Source organism: Mobula birostris, chromosome 11 (assembly GCF_030028105.1).
Source record: "Mobula birostris isolate sMobBir1 chromosome 11, sMobBir1.hap1, whole genome shotgun sequence".
NCBI lineage: Eukaryota > Metazoa > Chordata > Chondrichthyes > Myliobatiformes > Myliobatidae > Mobula > Mobula birostris.
In genome coordinates, this window is record NC_092380.1 from 57,101,178 (window position 1) to 57,121,619 (window position 20,442).

Genomic DNA, 20,442 nt, shown 5'->3' on the forward strand with positions numbered 1-20,442 from the left:
ATCTTAATATTAACCACTGTAAATTTGCAGATCACCCTCCTGTTTTATACCCCTGATCATAGTTGTTCCAATTTACTTCAGCAGGTATAAAATATGGGGCAGTTTGATCCATCACTGAAAAGTGATTACGCAGAAAATAATGTTCCTTCTCTGATCCCTATGCTCCCTATCTGTCACTGTCTGTTGGCACAGCTGGTAGTGATGTCAACATTGTCTTCAGACAGTTACAGATTCTTTTAGTCTAATCAACCTTCCACAATCCTCATCACAAGCATTTGGTCAGTAATGCCTATGTCGGGAGAACTGTCCCACAGACTGATGTACAGTTGTTGTACTTTTTAAAGTTGTGCTTTGAAGGGATATGGGCTTCGCAAGTTGAGCCAGAATTTTTATTGACCATCCCTAATTGCAAGAGGTGATGAGCTGCCTTCTTGAATTGATGCATCCTTGAGGAGTGTATGCCTGCTATGCTGTAAGGGAGAAAGTTTTAGGATATTGACAGTGACAATGAGGAACAGCGATATATTACAAAGTTGGAATTGTGTGCGACTTGGAGAGCCACTTCCAGCTGCTGACGTTGCCATGCTTTTGCTGCCATTGTCCTAGCTGAGAGAGGTTGTGGGTTTGGAAGATGTTTTGATGAATTGTTGTAGCTGGTGCAACTGTGGTCAGTGATGGAGTGAGCAAGTAGGTACCCGTCAAGCAGGCTGCTATGTCCCACATTGCATCGTGTTTCCTGAGTGTTGTTGAAGCTGCACTCATCCAGTCAAGTGGGGAATATTCCATCACACACCTGACTTGATGATGGTGCACATATTTGGGGAGGTAGAAGATGATTTATCTGCCACTAGATTCCTTCCCTCTGGCCTGAGTTTGTGGCCACATTGTGTATATGATTACTCTGGTTAAGTTTCTGGTCAAGGGAAACCCTCAGGATATTGACAGAGAGGGATTTGGTGATGCCAATGACTGCCAGGGGATGATGCTGGATTTTTCTCATTGGATAGACATTGACTAGCACTTGGTGAATGTTACTTCCTACCTATCATCTTAGACCTGGATAATGACCAGGATATGGCCTTGACAGTAAGGCAGCATTTAACTGAGTATGCTATCACAGAACCCTGGCTAAACTGGAGTCAAAAGGAATCATAGAGAAAACCTTCTGTTGGTTGGAATCATACCTGGCACAAAGGAAGATGGTTGTGTTGGTTGGAGGACATCTTTGCAGGAGTTCCTCAAGGTAGTGCTGTGGGCCCAGACATCTTCAACAGTTTCCTTCAGTTGTCAGGAATGTTCACTGATAATGCACCATTCATGATTCCTCCAAAAATGAGGCAGTCTCCATATCCAAATGAGCAAGTCCTCCTCACAATTTCACCCAGTTGTAGTATCATGGGCAGACTTGAAAATATTACATTTGGTTTCCTTTTCCAAATCATTGATAGAAGTTATGGAACAGCTGAGGCCTAAACACTAATCCTTGGTGTTTCTCACTAATCGCCTCATGCCTTCCTGAAACAGACTCACCTGCAACCCCCCTCTGTCAACCAACTTTCAATCTATGCCAGTGTATTACCCCAATACCATATGCTTTAATTTTTCATAAGTCTTTGTCAAAGGCTTTCTGAAAATCAAAGTACAACATTACCACTGGTTCTTACTTTATCTATACCACTTGCTATATCTTAATAAAACAGTATGTTTGTCAAGCACATCCATCCTGACTTTGATTCTTTTAATACATTCCAAGTGTCTGTTATTCCCAACCTTAATAATAGTCCCTAGTATTTTCCCCACTACTGATGTTGGGCTGACCTTGTCTGTATTTGCCTGTATTTGCCTTAGTCCTGTTAGGCTGAGTGAGACTAGAACTAGAGGGTGAAAAGTGAAATGTTTAAGGGGAATTGGGGGTGGGGGGTACCTTCTTCACTCAAAGGGTGGTGTGAGTGTGGAACAAGCTGCCAATGGAAGTAGTAGAGGTGGACAATTGTAACATTTGGAGAAGTTTGGATAACTACATGGATGAGAGAGGTATGGAGGGCTCTGGTCTATGTGCAGGCAGATAGGACTAGGCAAAAGACCATTCTGGAACATTCTGTGCTGTAGTGCTCTATGAATTTGTGTGTTTGTAGGTCATGTCTGCAGTGGTAGAACAGCTGACAGTGTAAGCAATCTGTAAAGTGTGGCTATGAGGGCATGATGGAGCACAATAATTTTCGTTCACTCTATCACTCAGTCACACTTCCAGAGAAATTCCCTTTATTTCAACCACATTTTACTGCTACCAGACTAAAAGACCTCTTTTTATTAAGTCTGATGATGGGCCCCTCATCTGAAACACTATTTCTTGTTCTATGGATGCTGCCTGTGCTGGTTATTTTTTAAAAGTATTTTCTAGTTTCGATTTTTTTGTTCTTATTCTACATACTCAAGTCTAATCTTCCAGCCAAACCCACCATATTTCCATTAGTAACTCATTACACACAGAATATCTTAATGTGCTTATAACTGCCCTCGATATCCTATCATGGATGTCTCTTTTGTTCTACACACCTCTTCCCCATCTCCCCTCCTACTGAAAACCCCACTTGCATCTCTCTTCCAGTTCTAGGACAGGTCCTGGTCCTGAAACATTGCATGTTTCTTTTTCCATCAATGCTGCCCGAATTGCTGATCTTTTCCAGGATTTTTTGTTTTTGCTTTATATCATTAAATTTGTTTGATTGATGGTGATTACTTGCATTTGTGACATGCCTTGGGTGGCTGAAAGAGAAGGTACGGCTTCGTTGGACATTGTGTCGTACTCCCACTCAGAAGGCGGTGAATCTCTGGGATTCTCTAACCTGGCGGGTAGTGGAGGCTCGATCATTGCAGGGGAGGTACATACCACTTAGAAAGATTGGGGAATTGGGGGCAATGGATTTTGCATAGAAGAAGATATGAGAGCAGGGGCAGCTATGATCATAGTGAGTGATGCGGTAGACTTGAGAATCCAGGCAGTCATCTCTTTTTTCTAAATTCTTATGTCTGCTTGTCTGTTTTCTGCGCATGTTTGTCCCCATCAATTGCACTCTACTTAAAAAGCAAACCTACTCTGTATAGTGTTACCCCTAGAAAATAAAGTAATTCTGGCAATGAATTATAGTTCTATGGCTTGCTGGGTTTGTAGAGTTCAAGAAACGCTCATTTGTTACTTGTGATTAAAAAGTTGGGCTATATTTATTATAAGTTCTGGTGGCCTCTGCAGTCTTTCTGAACAGCATATTCTGCTATTGAATTAGGCTATGAGAAAATCTAAAAGTTATACTTTGTAGTTTTTTAAGAATTTCCATGATTTACTTGCTAGTTGTGTGAACCAACGTAATCACATTTAAGTCCATGCCAGATAATACATCTCCATTGTGTAAATATTATATATCTGTTGATCTAAAGTATTGCTTCAGTTCACACTGTACTAGTTAAATTCAATGGGGCCTGTTTCGGGTAGCAATTATTCTGGTACGTTCTCAGTTCTTGTTCATTTGGCTACTTCACACAAAGCAAAGCATTGTTTGAGGCCTGAAACTCTCTATATCTGTTTGCAAATCTGGTTTGGAAATGTGACCATTGACGGCCAGTTTTGCAGGTAGGATACAACTTGGAAGTGTTTGTATTTTCTTTCTAGGTGCCTTAGGAAGCTACATGTTGCCTTAAAGGAAGAGCACAAGTAGCCTCAGTGAAATCCCCTATGCTCATCACATGTCATGCCTTATGGTTTCTTTCATGCAAGTTTCCATTCAGCAAATCAGGGTTATATTTCCTTTGACTAAGCAGTACAAAAAAAAGGTCATTTGACCAGTGAGAGGTCCTACTAAAACCGAAAAAAAAAATACAAACTAAGCATTCTTCTTCTGACACAATCTCTTGGCATTGAGGATTATCTGCTTCCATTCCAATACTATGGGTCCTCAGGTGGTTCATTAGCCCCAGACTAATATTCGATCTTTAGACCCTGTCATAGATAGGACAGGATGCTTTTCAGGCAAGTAGCTTGGGAGATGCTGCACTCCTACATTTTACATGGAGTTTCTTTGTGCCTCTGGACATTTTCATCAGCATGTAGAATACTTCTTTTCCACTTTGAGCAGCCATGGGCCAGGGGATTCTCAGGAGTTCATACATTTTCAATGAGGCTTTTAGAACATCTTTGTATTGCTTCCTCTATCCGTGCTTCCATGGAGCTTGGAGTTGGGTGGTTTGGGAGTCTTGTGTCAGGTATTTGACTGACGTGACCTGCTGACTGGAGCCAACTCAATAGACTGGGAGAGGATGCTAATAGTGGTTTGCTGATCCTGCCAGTGGACTTGGAAGATACCATTGGCATTTCCTCTTCAAGACTTTGAGGTGAACTACAGAAGGTTGTTCATATCTCATAAGCAAACAGTGTGGCAGAGATCAGCACTGCCTCATAGTCAATGAAGGGGTTTTAGTTCTTGACTTTCACACTGCCCTTTTCACCAATGGCCAAAAACAAAGAAGATTTTTCCTATTGTTGAGTAGTGGTTTTGTAGCTGTGGAAATGATCCACATTTGCCGAGGTCTCGTTGGGAACTTCATTGTCTGAGGCTGTTGTAGTGTAGTGATCTCAGGATAGTAGACAAGATATATTTTACGGAAGAGTGAGGTCTATTCCTTTATATTCCTTTGAGTCAATAGTGTCTTGGAACTCAGCCTCTGAATGTGTCTATTTGTAAGTGTCATCTGTGTACTGGATACTGCAGCTCCATGATAAAAGTTGGAATGACCTTTGTTCTGGAATGAAGGTGATGTGGGATGAATGTGGGTTCAGATTCTATAACACTAATCATTACGTCTCATTGCTGTGTCTAACTTCTGCACAGACAATAGAAAGTCACAAAGCGTACTCAACACTATTTCTCAAAGCAATTAAGGGATAGGCAGTAAATTCCAGTCAAGGCACTAAAACCTTCTTCCTGAGAGTGAAATGAATAATAAAAATGATTGTTAACGCAACACACATGTATCATGCTAGACAAAACTTTCAGAATTTGCCAGTAAGCAATTTAATCACCAAGTATGTCTAGGCTTGGGAACACTTCATCTGATTCTAATAAGCACCATCATATTTTGGAGCAGTTTCAACTAAATACAAACTTCCTAACCTCCTTTCCCCATCACCACAACCTTAAAACCTCTTGGGACAGAACTGAGCAACCCCATGTTCAGTTAAGGTAAAATAAAAGTACTTAGAAATAATCCTTTCTAATCCTTACAAGTATTTAAAATCATTCCAGGAAAACATTTGGCCCAAGTATAATTTGTAAAGAAAATTGAAAAACTGCAGATGCTGGAAACCTGAAATAAAAACCGAAATCGCAGGAAACACTCAGCAGGAAACAATATCTGTGGCAAGAGAAACATTTAACATTTTAGGCCATTGACACTTCATCAGAACTGGGAAAGAGAGAAAGTAAGTTTGTTTTCATTGGTAGAGCCAATGGAGGAGGGATGGGTAGAACAAAGGAAATATCACTGATAGGGTGAGACCAAATACATGCATGTAGCAGTTAAGAAACAGTTAGTATCAGATTCTTCTGCTTTGTCTGTGTAATGTTTTGCTAATTGTAGGGCTGTGCAACACGCCCAGGAAGCCATATGACAAGACAAATAGGGAAAGAAAATCTGAGTCAAAATGGTGACAGGCAGAAGGAAAGAGTGAGTTATTTGAAGTTACAAAATTGAGTATTGTCAGAAAAGCTGCTACATGCCTTTCAGGTGGATGAGGTGGTGTCCACCACTCTTGCATTGTGCTTCAATACAATAACAGAGCAGGAGACCACAGCAGGAAAGTCAGAGTGGGATGGTGAGTTTAAGTGATATGCTCAGGGTCACCCTTGTGGATTGAGTATAAGTGCTCTGCAAAACAATCATCCAACCTGTGTTTTTTCTCTCTAATATAGAGGAAGCCAGTGTCCCTTGCATTTGCGGGATGTGCAGCATCCCTTCCCACAATCCAGGGACCTAAATTGACTTTCAAGTGAAGAAGCATCCTAATCTGTTTCTGAGCATCCTGAGTTCACAGTGTGATCTCATTTTATCCTTTGTGAGTTAAATCGCAGACACTTGAAATGAACCTGGGACCAAAAGCATGGTCACCATGTCATTGATTTTCATTCACAAATGGTTTTTTTCATAGAGATTGAACTGCATTGCACACAAAAAGGTGGCATTGTGCATTCTGATTTCTTGCCAGTTAACCATTATATGCTGTGCTGTACTGTCTGTCTCAGTCATGAACTCAGCCCCCCCCCCCCAATTGAAAGGGTGAAGATACCAGCACCAGTGACAAGATTGCTGCTGGCTGGAAAAAGAATTTCCTGCATTTTCACTCTTTAATTTCAGATTTCCAGCAGTTGTTTTTGATTTTCACACATTTAATCTGTTCTTATTCTTGTTTAATTAAAAATCTTGTCTTTGGGTTCTTTCCATTCTGATAAAATATGAATAGGTGAGCTTTTTAAGCCTTTCATTATTGATTATTGATTGATGAGTGATCAAGTTGTACAGTGCAGACAGAAAGGCTATAGCCCACTAAATCCACATCGCCCATTAAGTATACTTCCACATTTATCTGCACTTGGTCCACAGCCTTCTCTGTGTTGAAGTTCAAGCATTCATCAAGGTATTTCTTGTTTTGAGAGTATCTACTCCAACCAGCCCCTTGAACAGTGTGTTCCAGATTCAAACCGCACTCTAGGTCAGCGGTCCCCAACCACCGGGCCGCAAAGCATGTGCTACCGGGCCCTGAGGAAACGATATGACTTGGCGATGTAAGTCAGCTGCGCCTTTCCTCATTCTCTGTCACGGCCACAGTTGAGCTTGAACGCACGCGAGGTCATTACGCATGCGTCATCCATGTCAGCAAGGGAAGAAGATCAACTCCTCGAGCTTGCAATTGACGGCGGGCTGAAAAATATGTTTGACATAACATCTCTGCCGGCAGTCTGGATCAAAGTCAAGGCTAAATATCCTGAGATAGCCACGAAAGCACCGAAAACGTTGCTTCCATTTCCAACATATCTCTGCAATGAATGCAACGAAAACTAAATTACGGAATAGACTGGACATAAGGAACCCCCTTCGAGTATCGCTGTCTCCCATCAACCGTCGATAGGACCGTCTTGTTGCAGGGAAACAAGCCCAGGGCTCCCGCTGATTCAGCAATATTGGTGTGTGGCAATGATTTTATATGTTCATACGGGGAAAATATGTGCTGTGTGTTAATATCCAAACGTTACTTAGAATATTATGATGCTATTGACTTATAAGTGACTTATAATTGACTTATCACTATATTCCTGCGAGGAAAACATGCACTGTGTGTTTAATATTAAATTTGTTTGATAAACCCTTTCAGAAATGAAATTGAGTGTATTAGCCACTTATCACCTATATTCCGGTCATGATTAACACCCCCCCCCCCCCACCACTGCCGAACAGAATTACCAAAACGATTTGTAGAAAAAAATTGGCATGCACACGCATGCGCACTGGTGCCCGCGCAAGGCTTCATGGTCATGGTAGTCTTGGGATAAACACAACGTATTTGACTGCTACTCTTGTCCGTTGGCAACCCTACCCTCTGCCCCCCCAACCCCCGGTCGGCCGGTCCGCAAGGATATTGTCAGTAATAAACCAGTCCACGGTGCAAAAGAGGTTGGGGACCCCTGCTCTAGGTGAAAGATGACCCCCTCTGAACCCTTTACCCAAGACCTATGCTTCTCGCATTATACATGTTTCCTACTATCTACCCAATCTATGCCCATCATTATTTTGTGTAATCCTCCCCTTCCCACCTCCTCCTTTCCAAGGAAAACAAGTACAGCTTATCTAGACTCTCCCGATAATTGAAAACCCTCATTCTGGGCAACTTTCTGGTAAATCCCATTTGCATTTTCTCCTGTCCAGTTGCTTCGTTTTGATGACCTTGTCAGATTGTTACGAATCTGTGCTGCTCTGAAGTAAACAGATGAAGCCAAACTCGGATGCTAAGTTGCTTCAAAACTATAACAGTCGATAGGGTAACAAGGCTGAGATTGTATCTTGTAGTCAAGCTAATACTCGTCAGATGCTTGAACTGGAAGTCACGTTTTTATAAATTATAGTCATCAACAAAGTCCATGATTAATTACAGCTTCCAAACTGGCCATTTTTCTCCTCTTATTATGAAAGCAGGACTAGAAAATTTGGTTATCCTTCCTAGAAAGAAGATGATTGATAGCGATGAATGATTCCAACAGCCCACTTATGGAAGGGATTGTTAAGGAGATCTTTGCTCAGTTCAGTTTTATGTTGTTTCTAGTCATTTGTATATAATAACAGCTGGTGAGCTCCGTGAAGTAAACTATGTGAAGTTAAATGAGTTTATATTTTATGCTCACACAGCTTTAACACTGGAGACTGTATATGGGGACAGCAAGAGCATGCTGACCTTGTGGACGTCTCTAGCCCATGATAACTTTCTGCTGGTTTGCGTGATTTATTATTGGAGGGACAAATGTATGGGAACTAGGATAATGAAAAGAAAATGCCAAGAGCTGAGGAAACAGCATTTCCAATATTTCTAGCTGTATATTCTGTATATTTCTAGCTTCTTAGTTTTTCGGCAGCCTGACTTCCATGTTCAATTCTTGCTGCTGCCTGTATGCATGCCCCATGACCACGTGGATTTCCTCAGGGTGCTCTAGTTTCCCCCCATAGTCCAAAAGTATACGGGTTGGTAGGTTAATTATACGGTCATTAGGCTAGGTTTGAATCGGGGGATTGCTGGGCAGCATGGCTTAAAGGGCTGGAAGGGCCTATTTTGTGGTGTATGTCAATAAATAAATAAATATTTCATAGGCTACCTCTTACATTGGAATATGATTTATCTCAATAAGCTGATCTTAGTATGAGATGACCACGACTTTGTTTCACAAACACGAGAAAATCTGCAGATGTTTCTTTTCTTTGTTCTCTTCCTTCACTTTCTCTCACTCCTTTACAATAGAGTGAGGTAGTTAAGGGACTGAGTTAGTTACTATTATATTTTATTAATATGAACACCTAATAAAATGGCTATAATTACAAGATTCATGCCTCATTCTTGACTTCAGAAGAACCTCTAGATCACAACATCCCCGAATCCAATAATGGCCAATTAACTTACCAGCCTATACGTCTTTGGGATGGGGAAAGGAAACTCATGGAGAACATGCAGACTCCACTCAGACAGCACTGGAAATCAGAACTCAACCAGGGTCTCTGATGCTATGAAACAGTTGTACTACGAACAGGCCACTGGATATATTGAGAAAAGTACTTGCTTTACATATAGCATGAAATCAGAAGGCACAAGGAATGTGTGAATTGAAAAATATCGTTGTGGTGTAGCAAGTAAAATGACAATAGTGAAAACAAATTATTTTCAAACAAAGTTGGCCTACTTCCAATTTGTATCTCCCTTTGAATTTGTGACTCTAAAATTAGTTGGCAGTCAATTTAACCAGTGGTAGATTAAGTCTTAGACATGGTATGTCACCAGAGACACTCACAAATTTGTACAGATGTACTGTGGAGAGCATTCTAACTGGCTGCATCACCGCCTGGTACAGGGGAGGGGGCTTATGCACAGTATTGAAATAAACTGCTGAGAGTTGTAAACTTAGTAAGCTCCAACATGGGCCTTAGCCTCCATAATATCCAGGCCATCCTCAAGGAGTGATGGCTCAAAAAAGCAGTATCCACCGTGAAGGACTCCCATCACCCAGGACATGCCCTCTTCTCATTGCTACCATTAGGGAGGAGGTACAGGAGCCTGAAGGGACACACTCAACAATTCAGGAGCAGCTTCTTCCCCTCTGCCATATGATTTCTGAATGAACATTGCCTCACTACTTCTTTTTATTTTTGCATTACTTATGTAATTTAATTATTTAATAAATGGAACACAGGTTTAAGTTATCTTGGAAAATTCAATGCCCATGCCATTGGGTTGTAGATGACCCAAGAGGAACATAAAAATGCAAACACGAGGAAGTCTGCAGATGCTGGAATTTCAAGCAACACACACAAAAGTTGCTGGTGAACGCAGCAGGACAGGCAGCTTCTCTAGGAAGAGGAACAGTCGACGTTTCGGGCCAAGACCCTTCAACAGGACTAACGCCCTGACAAAGGGTCTCAGCCCGAAACGTCGACTGTACCTCTTCCTAGAGATGCTGCCTGGCCTGCTGCGTTCACCAGCAACTTTTATGTGTGTTGCTCCAAGAGGAACATGAAGTGTTGTTCCTCCAGTTTGCATAGTGGCTCAACATAAGTTACCTGAACAAAAGCCCAGTGTTGTGGTATAGTTTTATATTTTTAGCATCCGCAGTCTTGCTGCAACTGAAGTTGGCTTGTACTTTTTGTGATTCTGTGATTTTCCCCTTTATTGATGTACTGTAGGGACCGAACAGACTCTGTCACATCAACCTTAGGGGAGGTTTGTCAGGAACTGCAGAAGTGACTGGTGCCCCCTCAGTCAGAACAGCCAGTCAGGAAACACCAGCTCCTGATAACTCAGGTGTGCTCATGTGCAGCATAGGCATTTAGTAAGTTACTAAAGAATATTCCAGGATAAGCCTATCACAGCTAACTTGCTGAGGTCATGCTGCTATAGTTATCACTGAGAATAGAAATCTTCACCAGCAATATCTGCCAGTGTGAGGTTTGTTACCTTCCCCTGAGAATGTTGGAGTAGCTCTGTGGGGAGAAAGAGCCAGCGTGTCTCTCAGGCAACCTGATATCCTTGTTGTCGGTCTGTTGCCCACCTTTCGCTGATAGCATGCCACTTCTTGAAAGCTTCTTAAGGATGTGTTCACTTATTGGACTTTAGGTATAATAGGGAAAACCACCTTTTAACTGCCTTTAAGAAGGTGGTGATGAATCACCTTCTCAAACCATTACAGACTTTCTGGTGAAGTATTTTCGCAGTGCTGTTGGATTGGGAGGTTCCAGGAGTTAGACCAAGCAATAATGAAGGAACAACAAGACTTTTCCGGGTCAGGATTGCGCATGGCTTGGAGGTGCGCTGCTTTCCACATTGACAGCAGATGTTGTGGGATTGAGGGATGCTGCTGAGATAGCCTAGCTGAGTATGACTACATGATGCACACTGCAACTACGGCGTGCTTGTGGTTTTGGGAGGGGAATGAATATTTAGAATGGTAGATGAGATCTTCTGACGAGTTGCAAATGGAATTGACCCTTGTGCCATCATCAGCATCTCCATCTTTATGATGCATGGCGTTTGGGCTTGGGACTCTGCCCTGTGAAACTCCCCCAGTAATGTCCTGTAACTGGGTTGGTCTCCTATTGTCCATATAATGAGTTTAGGATGAATAACAATAATAAATATCCACAGTTGTTATTGAGATTTATGAATGGCCAAGTGCTGGCAGAAGCTAAATGAAATGACTTTGAAAGGTCCTAATGCAAATTCTTTAAAAGTTATTCAATCCACGAGCTGTCTAAGTCCTACCCTTAGCCCTGTGCCACAGGAGTAGAAGGAGCTCCACATCGAACATGCCTTTGGAACTAAGGCCGTTTTTCATTTAACTTGTTATTTATACTCCTTTCAGTTTTGTGTGGGTGCATCAAACATCCATCAGTGAGCCCCATTCTGGCTATGTAGTGTGAGTGTAGCTAATTGATATCCGGTGAAGCAGGTCGCTATCACTTTTAGGTGCCTCGCCTTCGGATCTGAAACTGGGCTGCTCCATCTCCTGACCTTTCAGGTGGGTAACCGCAGAGTTCGTTGACCCAGTAAAAACAGGATTAAATGTGGTGTGTGGGAGTTGGGGTGAGGATGATGCCAAGAAGACATAAATCAGAAGAATGACTCAGATCTGCCTGTATTTATTGACTAATACAGTTAACAATAATAAACTAACAGATATGAGTCAGAGACAATGTGGGAACCACGCAAACAAAAATGGAAGACAGTTTCAGAAAGACAGGTTTAGTTTTCTCTTTAAGGGCGTTTACTCTTGCCAGCTAAGTGGGATAGCCATCTCTCCATAATAATTATTTCATTGTGTAACAATTCATTATTGAACAAATGCATTTTTAGCTAAGATATTAGCAGGAAAAAATACAAGACCAAGTTATACAGTTTAAAAAAAAGAATCCCACTGGCAGGGTCACTAACTGTGGCTGAAGCAGACCTGTTTAATCAAACACCTCTAGTATTTTTATAACTATTTTGTGAAACAAAATGAAAAGGCAAGCAAGCAAAATTTTTCTGCCCCAACCATGTTTTACAGAGATGTCCTGGAGATGAGATTAGATTCAACTTTATTGTCATTGTGCCGAGTACAGATACCAAGCCAATGAAATGCAGTTAGCATCTAACCAGAAATGCAAAGAATAGTGTTATTTACAAAATAACTGTGAATAAAAAGTAAGTGCTACAGCACACAAATATAAAAGTACTGAGACAGTACAATATGGGTGCAATACTGCTTAGCGCTGTGATGAGAGGTTCAACAGGGTCACAGCCTCAGGGAAGAAGCTCTTCCTGTGCCTGCTAGTGCGGGAGCGGAGGCTCCTGTAGCGCCTACCGGATGGGAGGAGAGTAAAAAGTCCATGGTTAGGGTGAGATGCATCCTTGATAATGCTTTTCACCCTACCCAGGCAGTGTTTATGGTAGATGTTCTCAATGGTGGGCAATTGGGTGCCGATAATCCGCTGGGCAGTTTTCATCACACGCTGGAGTGCTTTGCGGTCTGATACGGGACAATTGCCGTACCACACTGAGATGCAGTTGGTGAGTATGCTCTCAGTGGTACAGTGGTGAAAGTCCAACAGTATCCTGGGACAGAGGTGAGCTTTCTTGATGCTCCGTAGGAAATAAAGGCGCTGTTGCGCCTTTTTGATCAGGATGGAGGAGTTCAGGGACCAGGTGAGATCCTCAGAAATGTGGACACCAAGGAAATAAAGCTTGATACACACTCCACTATAGCTCCGTTGATGTAGATGGGGACGTGAGTGTGGCTCCTAGCATGCCTGAAGTCCACAATGATCTCCTTGGTTTTCTGGGTGTTAAGGGCCAGGTTGTTGTTGGCACACCACGCGGCCAGGTGCTGGACCTCGTCCCTGTAGGCCTTCTCGTCATCCCAATAAGTTGGTAATACAGCTTTGCAAGCTTAACATTACGACAAGCAGATCTCAAGCTTGTCCTGTCTTAGTGAAGGGAGCATGCTGTGGCAGCAATTCACTCCATTCTGTTCGGAAGAAGATAACACCAGTGAACAACGCAACCAAAGGTGATATCTTCCTGTTGGTTCATGAAACTACTTCTTTCACTCCTTTTACATCTTCTTTTCTTTCAAATGTCCTTCCACTGTTGAGACCTGTGATCTACATTTTGGTGGTGGTGCTTTCAGACTAATTGAGCGATCTGGCAATTTGCTATCTCTGAGGGTGTTCTGAGAGGCTTTGAGTAAAGTGTGGCAGCCTCGAGGCTAAGAAGCCTGGAGCCTGGGGTGCGGGCCTATGATTGACTCCATTTCTTGCTGATTAAAGTGCTGAGGAAGATTGAAATCATCGAGGCGAATGCAGAAGGCGAGCGGGTGTTCTTCGCCGTCTACCAGCCTCTTGCTCATTGCTGCAACTCATAACAGTCCGCGTCTGTGTATCGCCAGCAGGATGAAATACCAGCATGAGGACACAGACATTCATTGGGAATTTACTCTCGCAGGTGAATGGCACTATTACCTGGTTCAGTGAACAGCAAATTTTAAGGGCAATGTTGAACTGCTGATATGGCAGTGAAATGGTGGGTGTAAAACACAAGAGTTTATGACGGTTTTCTGTTCAAAGCCTGCCAGATTATCCTGTTGCATCAGACTTATTTCCGCATTGGCAAAGGCAGGGCAAAGTATTATCCCCAGCATTTTCTTAGCTCTATACTGGGTTGTCTCCACATGTTTGAGCTGTCCTGCAAGTTTACAATGGAACTTAATTTAATTTGTGTATATTTATTTTTGAACTGGCATTGCTTTGTCCGGATATACTTGCACAAGAGCAGAGTCACTTGGGTTAGGGCACAGCTGCATCTTCAACTTCATGGAAAATCCAGCACTTAACTTCTGAGTCAGAGATCAAATACAGTCTTAAGTCTGCTTCCTTCAACTTGTTTTGAATATCCAACTTAATTGCTTGAAAGGGTCAAGTGATTAAATAGGGTATTCAAAACAAGTTGAGGGCAGAATATATGTGACTAGGCGATGAAAAAACTGAATCCACAAAGCGATAAAATAAATATTATTGCAGGAGTGAAGGTTTGCTGAGGCCTCCTGTCTTGATAAAACTTATCACCAGTGACCAGTGACAGTGACAGTCTTCATTGCAATGATCAGTGATTATTGTTCTTCATGGATATGGTGATCTGTAACTATTGTTCTCCATGCAGTGAGTATTCAGTGTTTGATTGACGTATGTACCCTAACATAAGATAATATCATTGGTGATTATACTTCTAAAATTCAAAGTACGTTTATTATCATAGTATGTATATGTCACACAACCTTGAGATTAGTCTCCTTACAGCCAGCCAGAAAACAAGGAAGCCCAAAAGAACCCAATTAAAAAACAAAGACTGACAAACACCCAATGTGCAGCGGGGAAAATAAAATTATTCAAACAATATTGGCAAGTAGATAGTGTCCTGAACTGAGGTCCACAAAGAGTGTCTGTGCACAGACCCTTAGTTAAGTGCAGAGCGGAGTAGCGAGCTGAGCTGGCCTGTCCCTCGCCTTGGGCCCTGACACCCTGATCTTTTCAAAATGGCCTGGTGGTCTACATATGGTAATTGGAGATGGTATTTCATGCATTGACCTGTGACATCTCCTTGCTGTGATTGGTGAGCATGTGGTGTTCATTGACAGTTGTCCAGATGGTGATTGGTGACTAACCTTCTCCAGACAATTATAAGTGACCATCTTCCATGGGGTAAGTGGTAATCAGTGACTTCCTCTTGACAGTGTTTGGTGACCATCCATTTTCCTAACGCGAGGAACTGATAAGGTAAGATAAACTCTCGTGGGATGACGTCAGCGTTACCATGCTGATGCTGACCAGATCATTGATCTGTTATGTGGAATTAATTTTTCTCTCTCCACTACCCCGGCCTGAGATGCTGGGCACTTCCTTTGGTTCTGCATTCAATGTTTTTACATTATGTTATGTTCTTTCTCTAATTGCCTCCATTTTGGTTCAAGAGTCTTATGGTTGCTATCCACTTCCTCCTGACTCTCATTGCAACTTTTATTTTTAACGTGTTTTCTCATTTTCCTGGTTCTGAAAGCAGCATCCGTCATTGGGGACCTCCATCACCCAGGACATGCTCTCCACTTGCTGCTGAGGTCAGGAAGAAGTTACAAGAGCCTCAGGACTTGCACCACAGATTCAGGAATTTACTACTCTTCAACCATCAGGGTCTTGAACCAAAGGGGATAACTTCACTCAACCTCACTTGCCTCATCATTGAAACAGTCCCACAACCAATGGACTCACTTTCAAGGACTCTTCATCTGCTGGTCTTGATATTTATTGCTTATTTATTTATATTATTGTTTCTTCTTTTTGCATTTGCAGAGTTTGTTGTGTTCTGCACTCTGGTTGAACACCCTAGTTGGGTGGTCTTTCATTGATTCTGTTATTATTCTATAGATTTGTTGAGTGCGCCCACAGAAAATGAATCTCAGGGTTGTATTTGGTGACACATATGTACTTTAATAATAAATTTTACTTTGAACATTGAAGAAGTATTTTCAAACTGAAGTTAACTCTGTTACTCTTTCCACAGATGTCGCCTGATCGATATGTTTGCATCACTTGCTCTTTTTACTTTCCCCTGCATGTTTGCTGATTGCCCTTTTGTAATTGATCTCCATATAGTATGATAGCTTTGCCATTACATCTTAAAGTTCATGTTTGCATAAGAAATTTTACATTAAAATAGCTGCATAATATATTAAAGTGAAAACCGAAACGTTACATTCAAGCTGCCCACTATTGATGGACTGAATTGATATGTAAGAGAACAAAGATGTAATATTAAAGCAGAGGTTTAAGAGGAAGCTCAAGGTAAGCAGAAAAGTAGCCTGACACCGGGAGCATGTCCATCATGTTACTTAACTTCCAATGGACAAGTTTGTGCTTAGGAATGAAGTGAACTGTAAGACATGTTTTCCACAATTTAGTGAAGTAACAGTACCTAGTCACTGTATTATCGATGCATATAAAACTCCCTCCCAGTGGCACTATTGCTAGATCAAATGTCTTACTTTTTTCCTCTTATGATTACCTTTTATTCAGTGGTTTGAAAGTGCTCAGTGTTCTGTTTTAAGGATTTATAATGTTTGGCAAACTGTGAGTGTTTGTGTCAATTGGGAGTAAAGAGACTTTCATAGTCTGTGTTGTTATTTCAGGGAAAGATTAAATGCCAGTTCAAAAATAAATATACACAAATTAAATCGTTATGTTCCATTGTAAACATTTGCTGGCCTGGTGAAAATTCAGAATCCATTCAAATGTTGGCATCAATTCACATGACAATCTAAATGAATTCTTAAGGCGTTCTTGGTCAATTTCAGGTCACCATGGACTGAAAAAGCTCAAATCAATTGCTACCAGCAATAAGTGGAGAGGATTAATTTGTGCAATTATTGCAATTATGTGTTTCTTTTAACCTTTCATTCATTCAGTGCTTATATTAGCAGCATTGTACAATTGCTAATACTATTGGCTTTTGTTCTGAGGGGTGCTTATTCTTAATTATGTTTTCATTTCAGAGGACTATGCAGCTGAGAGTGGCAAACATTTAAGATAGAGAAAAAGCACTTTATATAGTGCCTTTCACATTTATGGAAACATAAAAGCATTAAACAGCCAATGAATCACCTGAAACTAAGTTATAATTAGTGTTGCTCTGAAGGTACTCTGGCAGCCGATTTGTATACAGTACAGTCCCACATGCAGGAAACGAGATAAATTAGATGGAATTATGTAGACATAATGGCATAGAGACAAATCAATTCAGCCAACTGTTCTACGATGGTGTTTATACTCTAAATAAGCTTTCTCTGAACTTATTTTCTCTCACCCTACCAACATATTCTTCCATTCCTTTATCCCTCATGCCTTTCTCTGGCTTCTCTTTAACTGTATCTCTGCTGTTTTCTTTAACCAGTTCTTCTGGTAGCAAGTTGCTCATGCTAACTGTTCTTTGAGTAATATGTTTGTTCTGAATTTCTTTTGCAGTTGCTGGTGACTTTATTCTCATCAAATTCTCATCAATTATTCTCAGATTCTACCGTTCACCCACAAACTAGGGGCAATTGACAGTGGCTAACCTACCTATCAATTCGCTCATTTTTGAGATGCAGACGGAAATCTGTGTGTATACAGAATATATGCAAACTCCACACTGATAGCACAGGAGTGATTAAGATAGTATATTCATTACAATAGAAATGGGTGTGAGGCAGTAGCTCTGTTGGTCGGAACTCTCTCATACTACCACCCGGCCTTCACTTTCCTAGAGAATGGTAATGCAGCCTGTTCAGTCTTTCCTATTAATTAAAGCATCTTTGTTCTGGCATGATTCTTGTAAATCTTGCTTTGCACCTTTCTTTCTGGTTTTATACCATTTTTGTAAAATGGAGATGAGAATAGTTAGATTAGATTATGAAGACACTCAGTCCTCGTTTATTGTCATTTAGAAATGCATGCATTAAAACTGATACAATGTTCCTCCAGTATGATATCACAGAAACACAAGACAGACTGACTAAAACTGACAAAAAACACATAATTATAACATATAGTTACAACAGTGCAAAGCAATACCATAATTTGATAAGAGCAGACCATGGGCACGGTAAAAAAAAAGTCTCAAAGTCCCGATAGCCCCAACATCTCACGCAGGCGATAGAAGGGAGAAACTCTCCTTGCCATGAACCTCCAGCACCGCAAACTTGCCGATGCGGCATCCTGGAAGCACCCGACCACAGTCTGACTCTGAGTCCGTCTGAAAACTTCGAGCCTCCGACCAGCCCTCTGACACCGAGCACCATCTCTGCCGAGCGCTTCGACCCCGGCCCCGGCTGCCAAGCAACAGGCAAAGCCGAGGATTTGGGGCCTTCCCCTCTGGAGATTTCGGATCACACAGTAGCGGCGGCAGTGAAACAGGCATTTCAGAAGTTTTACCAGATGTTCCTCCATGCTCTCACATCTGCGTCCATCAAATCAGAATTGTGCACGGCCTCCTACTTGACAGATTACAGATATTCATCACCGGAGAGGCCGTGCGCGCTGTGTCGCGCCGCCATCTTCTCCTCCCTCTCCCAATAGTTTTTCCTAACACTTTCTTTGACTTTGAATGCTATGCTACTTAGTTTTTTTAAGTAAGCTTTTTAATCTGTTTTAATAGCTGCAGATGATTTGCCCTTATATTCTTTTGGTCTCATAAGTTTTATATTCCCCCTACTAAATGCATAGTTATTCAGACTGATATGCATTATTGCATGTTTATTCTATCTTTTGCAATCTTTATTCTGTATTTTTTGTTGCTATAATCTTCCTCATAATAAGGTATAAGAGTGGAAGTAGGCCATTTGGCCCATCGAGTCTGCTCTGCCATTTCATGTGGCTATCCCTCTCAGCCCAATCTCCTGCTTTCTCCGCGTATCCCTTCATGCCCTGACTAATCAAGAATGTATCAACCTCTGCCGTAAATATACCCAGTGACTTGGCCTCCATGGCCACTTGTGGTAACAAATTCCACACATTCTGTGGAATCTGTGGAAAAATCATTACCTTAGTATTTATCACAGGTTTGAAACTGTCTGAGATCCTCATACAACTTGTTTATGAAGGTGTTGAATGACAGCAGTGGTGACAATATTGTGAGACACTATATTTCATAATTTGCCAGCCTGGGTAACCTGTTTTAGTGGCTAATTATTAATTGATTGCATAAAATATTTTGGGGCCAACTGAATGGGCAGATGTTAGCTACCTTGCCCACTCATCAATGATTCAGTTCTAGATTAGTGTATGTCTATAATTCCTATCTTGCCACTTTATATTCTCATCAGAGTTGTTTGCAACACTCCCAATGATCTGGAGCTGGTAAGGTGCTCTGACTCACAATAAGCAGGGTATAATAAGCAAACAAAATAAATTTTGCTTGGAAAACAGCCTATTAAAAGCAAAGGAATCAAGAACATTATAAAACAGGGTAAATTCTCTTGAGAAAAATTGTAACAAGTAGAAACTAATTATTTGTAAATTATGTGCATTTAATTACTCTAACTTACTTACTGGAATGTAGTCACTAATGCCTGACTGACAAGCTAATTATTCAATTGTTTCCACTCTGACAGCCTATTGCACTGTCACTGTATGTAAACCTAAAATATCTGGAAGAGTACAGTAAATTAAATCTTCGATTTCAGATACTGAAGTCTTTCATCTTGAGGACATACTAGGGTAGAAGTGACAGGAAATCGAGGAAGAGCAGATTGTTTGAAGAACACGTTGGAAGCAACCTGTAAAACAATGGCAATTTAAGAGAAGGATGTTTTCATCCTGTAGTAAGATAAGTCTGAATTTAAAAGAATATCAGTTGATGATTTTCTTACTTTTGTGTACAAAGGACAAAATAATCCCTGTTTGGAAATAAAAGAGAACTTTATTTAAAATTATGGTGTTGTTACCATCTTTAAAAATTCATCTTACCCCTTCATGTTGTCATCAGAGTTGCTGACAACACTCCTAATGAGCTGGAATGGACCTGGTAAGGTGCTCTGACTCAAAATAAACAGGGTATAATAGTCTTGTTAGCTTAAAAAAATCATGAGATACCAAAGCAAGATTCCCAGATAGATTCTACTTGGTTGAATTTGTTCTAATGCCATCTTTGCTCAGCATATGGTGAATCACTCTTCTGTGAGTTTGACAAGTTGTAGACTCAAACTTCGCAATGGCACCAGCATATTATCTGGGCTGACACTTCAATGGGGAATGGAGAAAGTAGGGTATTCCAGGTGACCCTAGACTTAGTTTTAATGTATCTGGAAATTAAGAACTTCATGTCACAATTTGTAGTTAAGAACAAAATTGTCCTGGAGTCCACAAACACCACTATTTCAATGATCTGATGTTTCTGGGAGCAGGTCCAAATTGGCTGCTCTAATTGCCATTGTAACAGAGAATTCACAAGTTTTTTACTCAAGTTCACAAGATCACAAGACAAAGGAGCAGAAGTGGGCTATTCGGCCCATCGAGTCTGCTCCGCAGCTCCCCCATGAGCTAAACTATTCACCCATCTGGTTCCAATTTCCAGCTTTTCCC

General features: G+C 41.2%; 1 protein-coding gene across 2 annotated transcripts in view; it reads left to right on the forward strand.

The window, feature by feature from the left end:
- Positions 1-19,773, forward strand: part of mrpl23 (mitochondrial ribosomal protein L23) — a 130,563-nt gene extending 110,790 nt beyond the window's left edge. The window contains exon 8 of one of the 2 annotated variants that reach the window (XR_011887754.1): positions 19,545-19,773. Coding sequence is in view for 1 of the 2 variants with exons in the window: in XM_072272275.1 (XP_072128376.1) it covers positions 19,545-19,582 (38 nt within the window). In the remaining variant the exon portion in view is untranslated. The remainder of the gene's footprint in view (positions 1-19,544) is intronic. The other variant, XM_072272275.1, reaches the window with a different exon arrangement.
- The last annotated feature ends 669 nt before the right edge of the window (positions 19,774-20,442 follow it).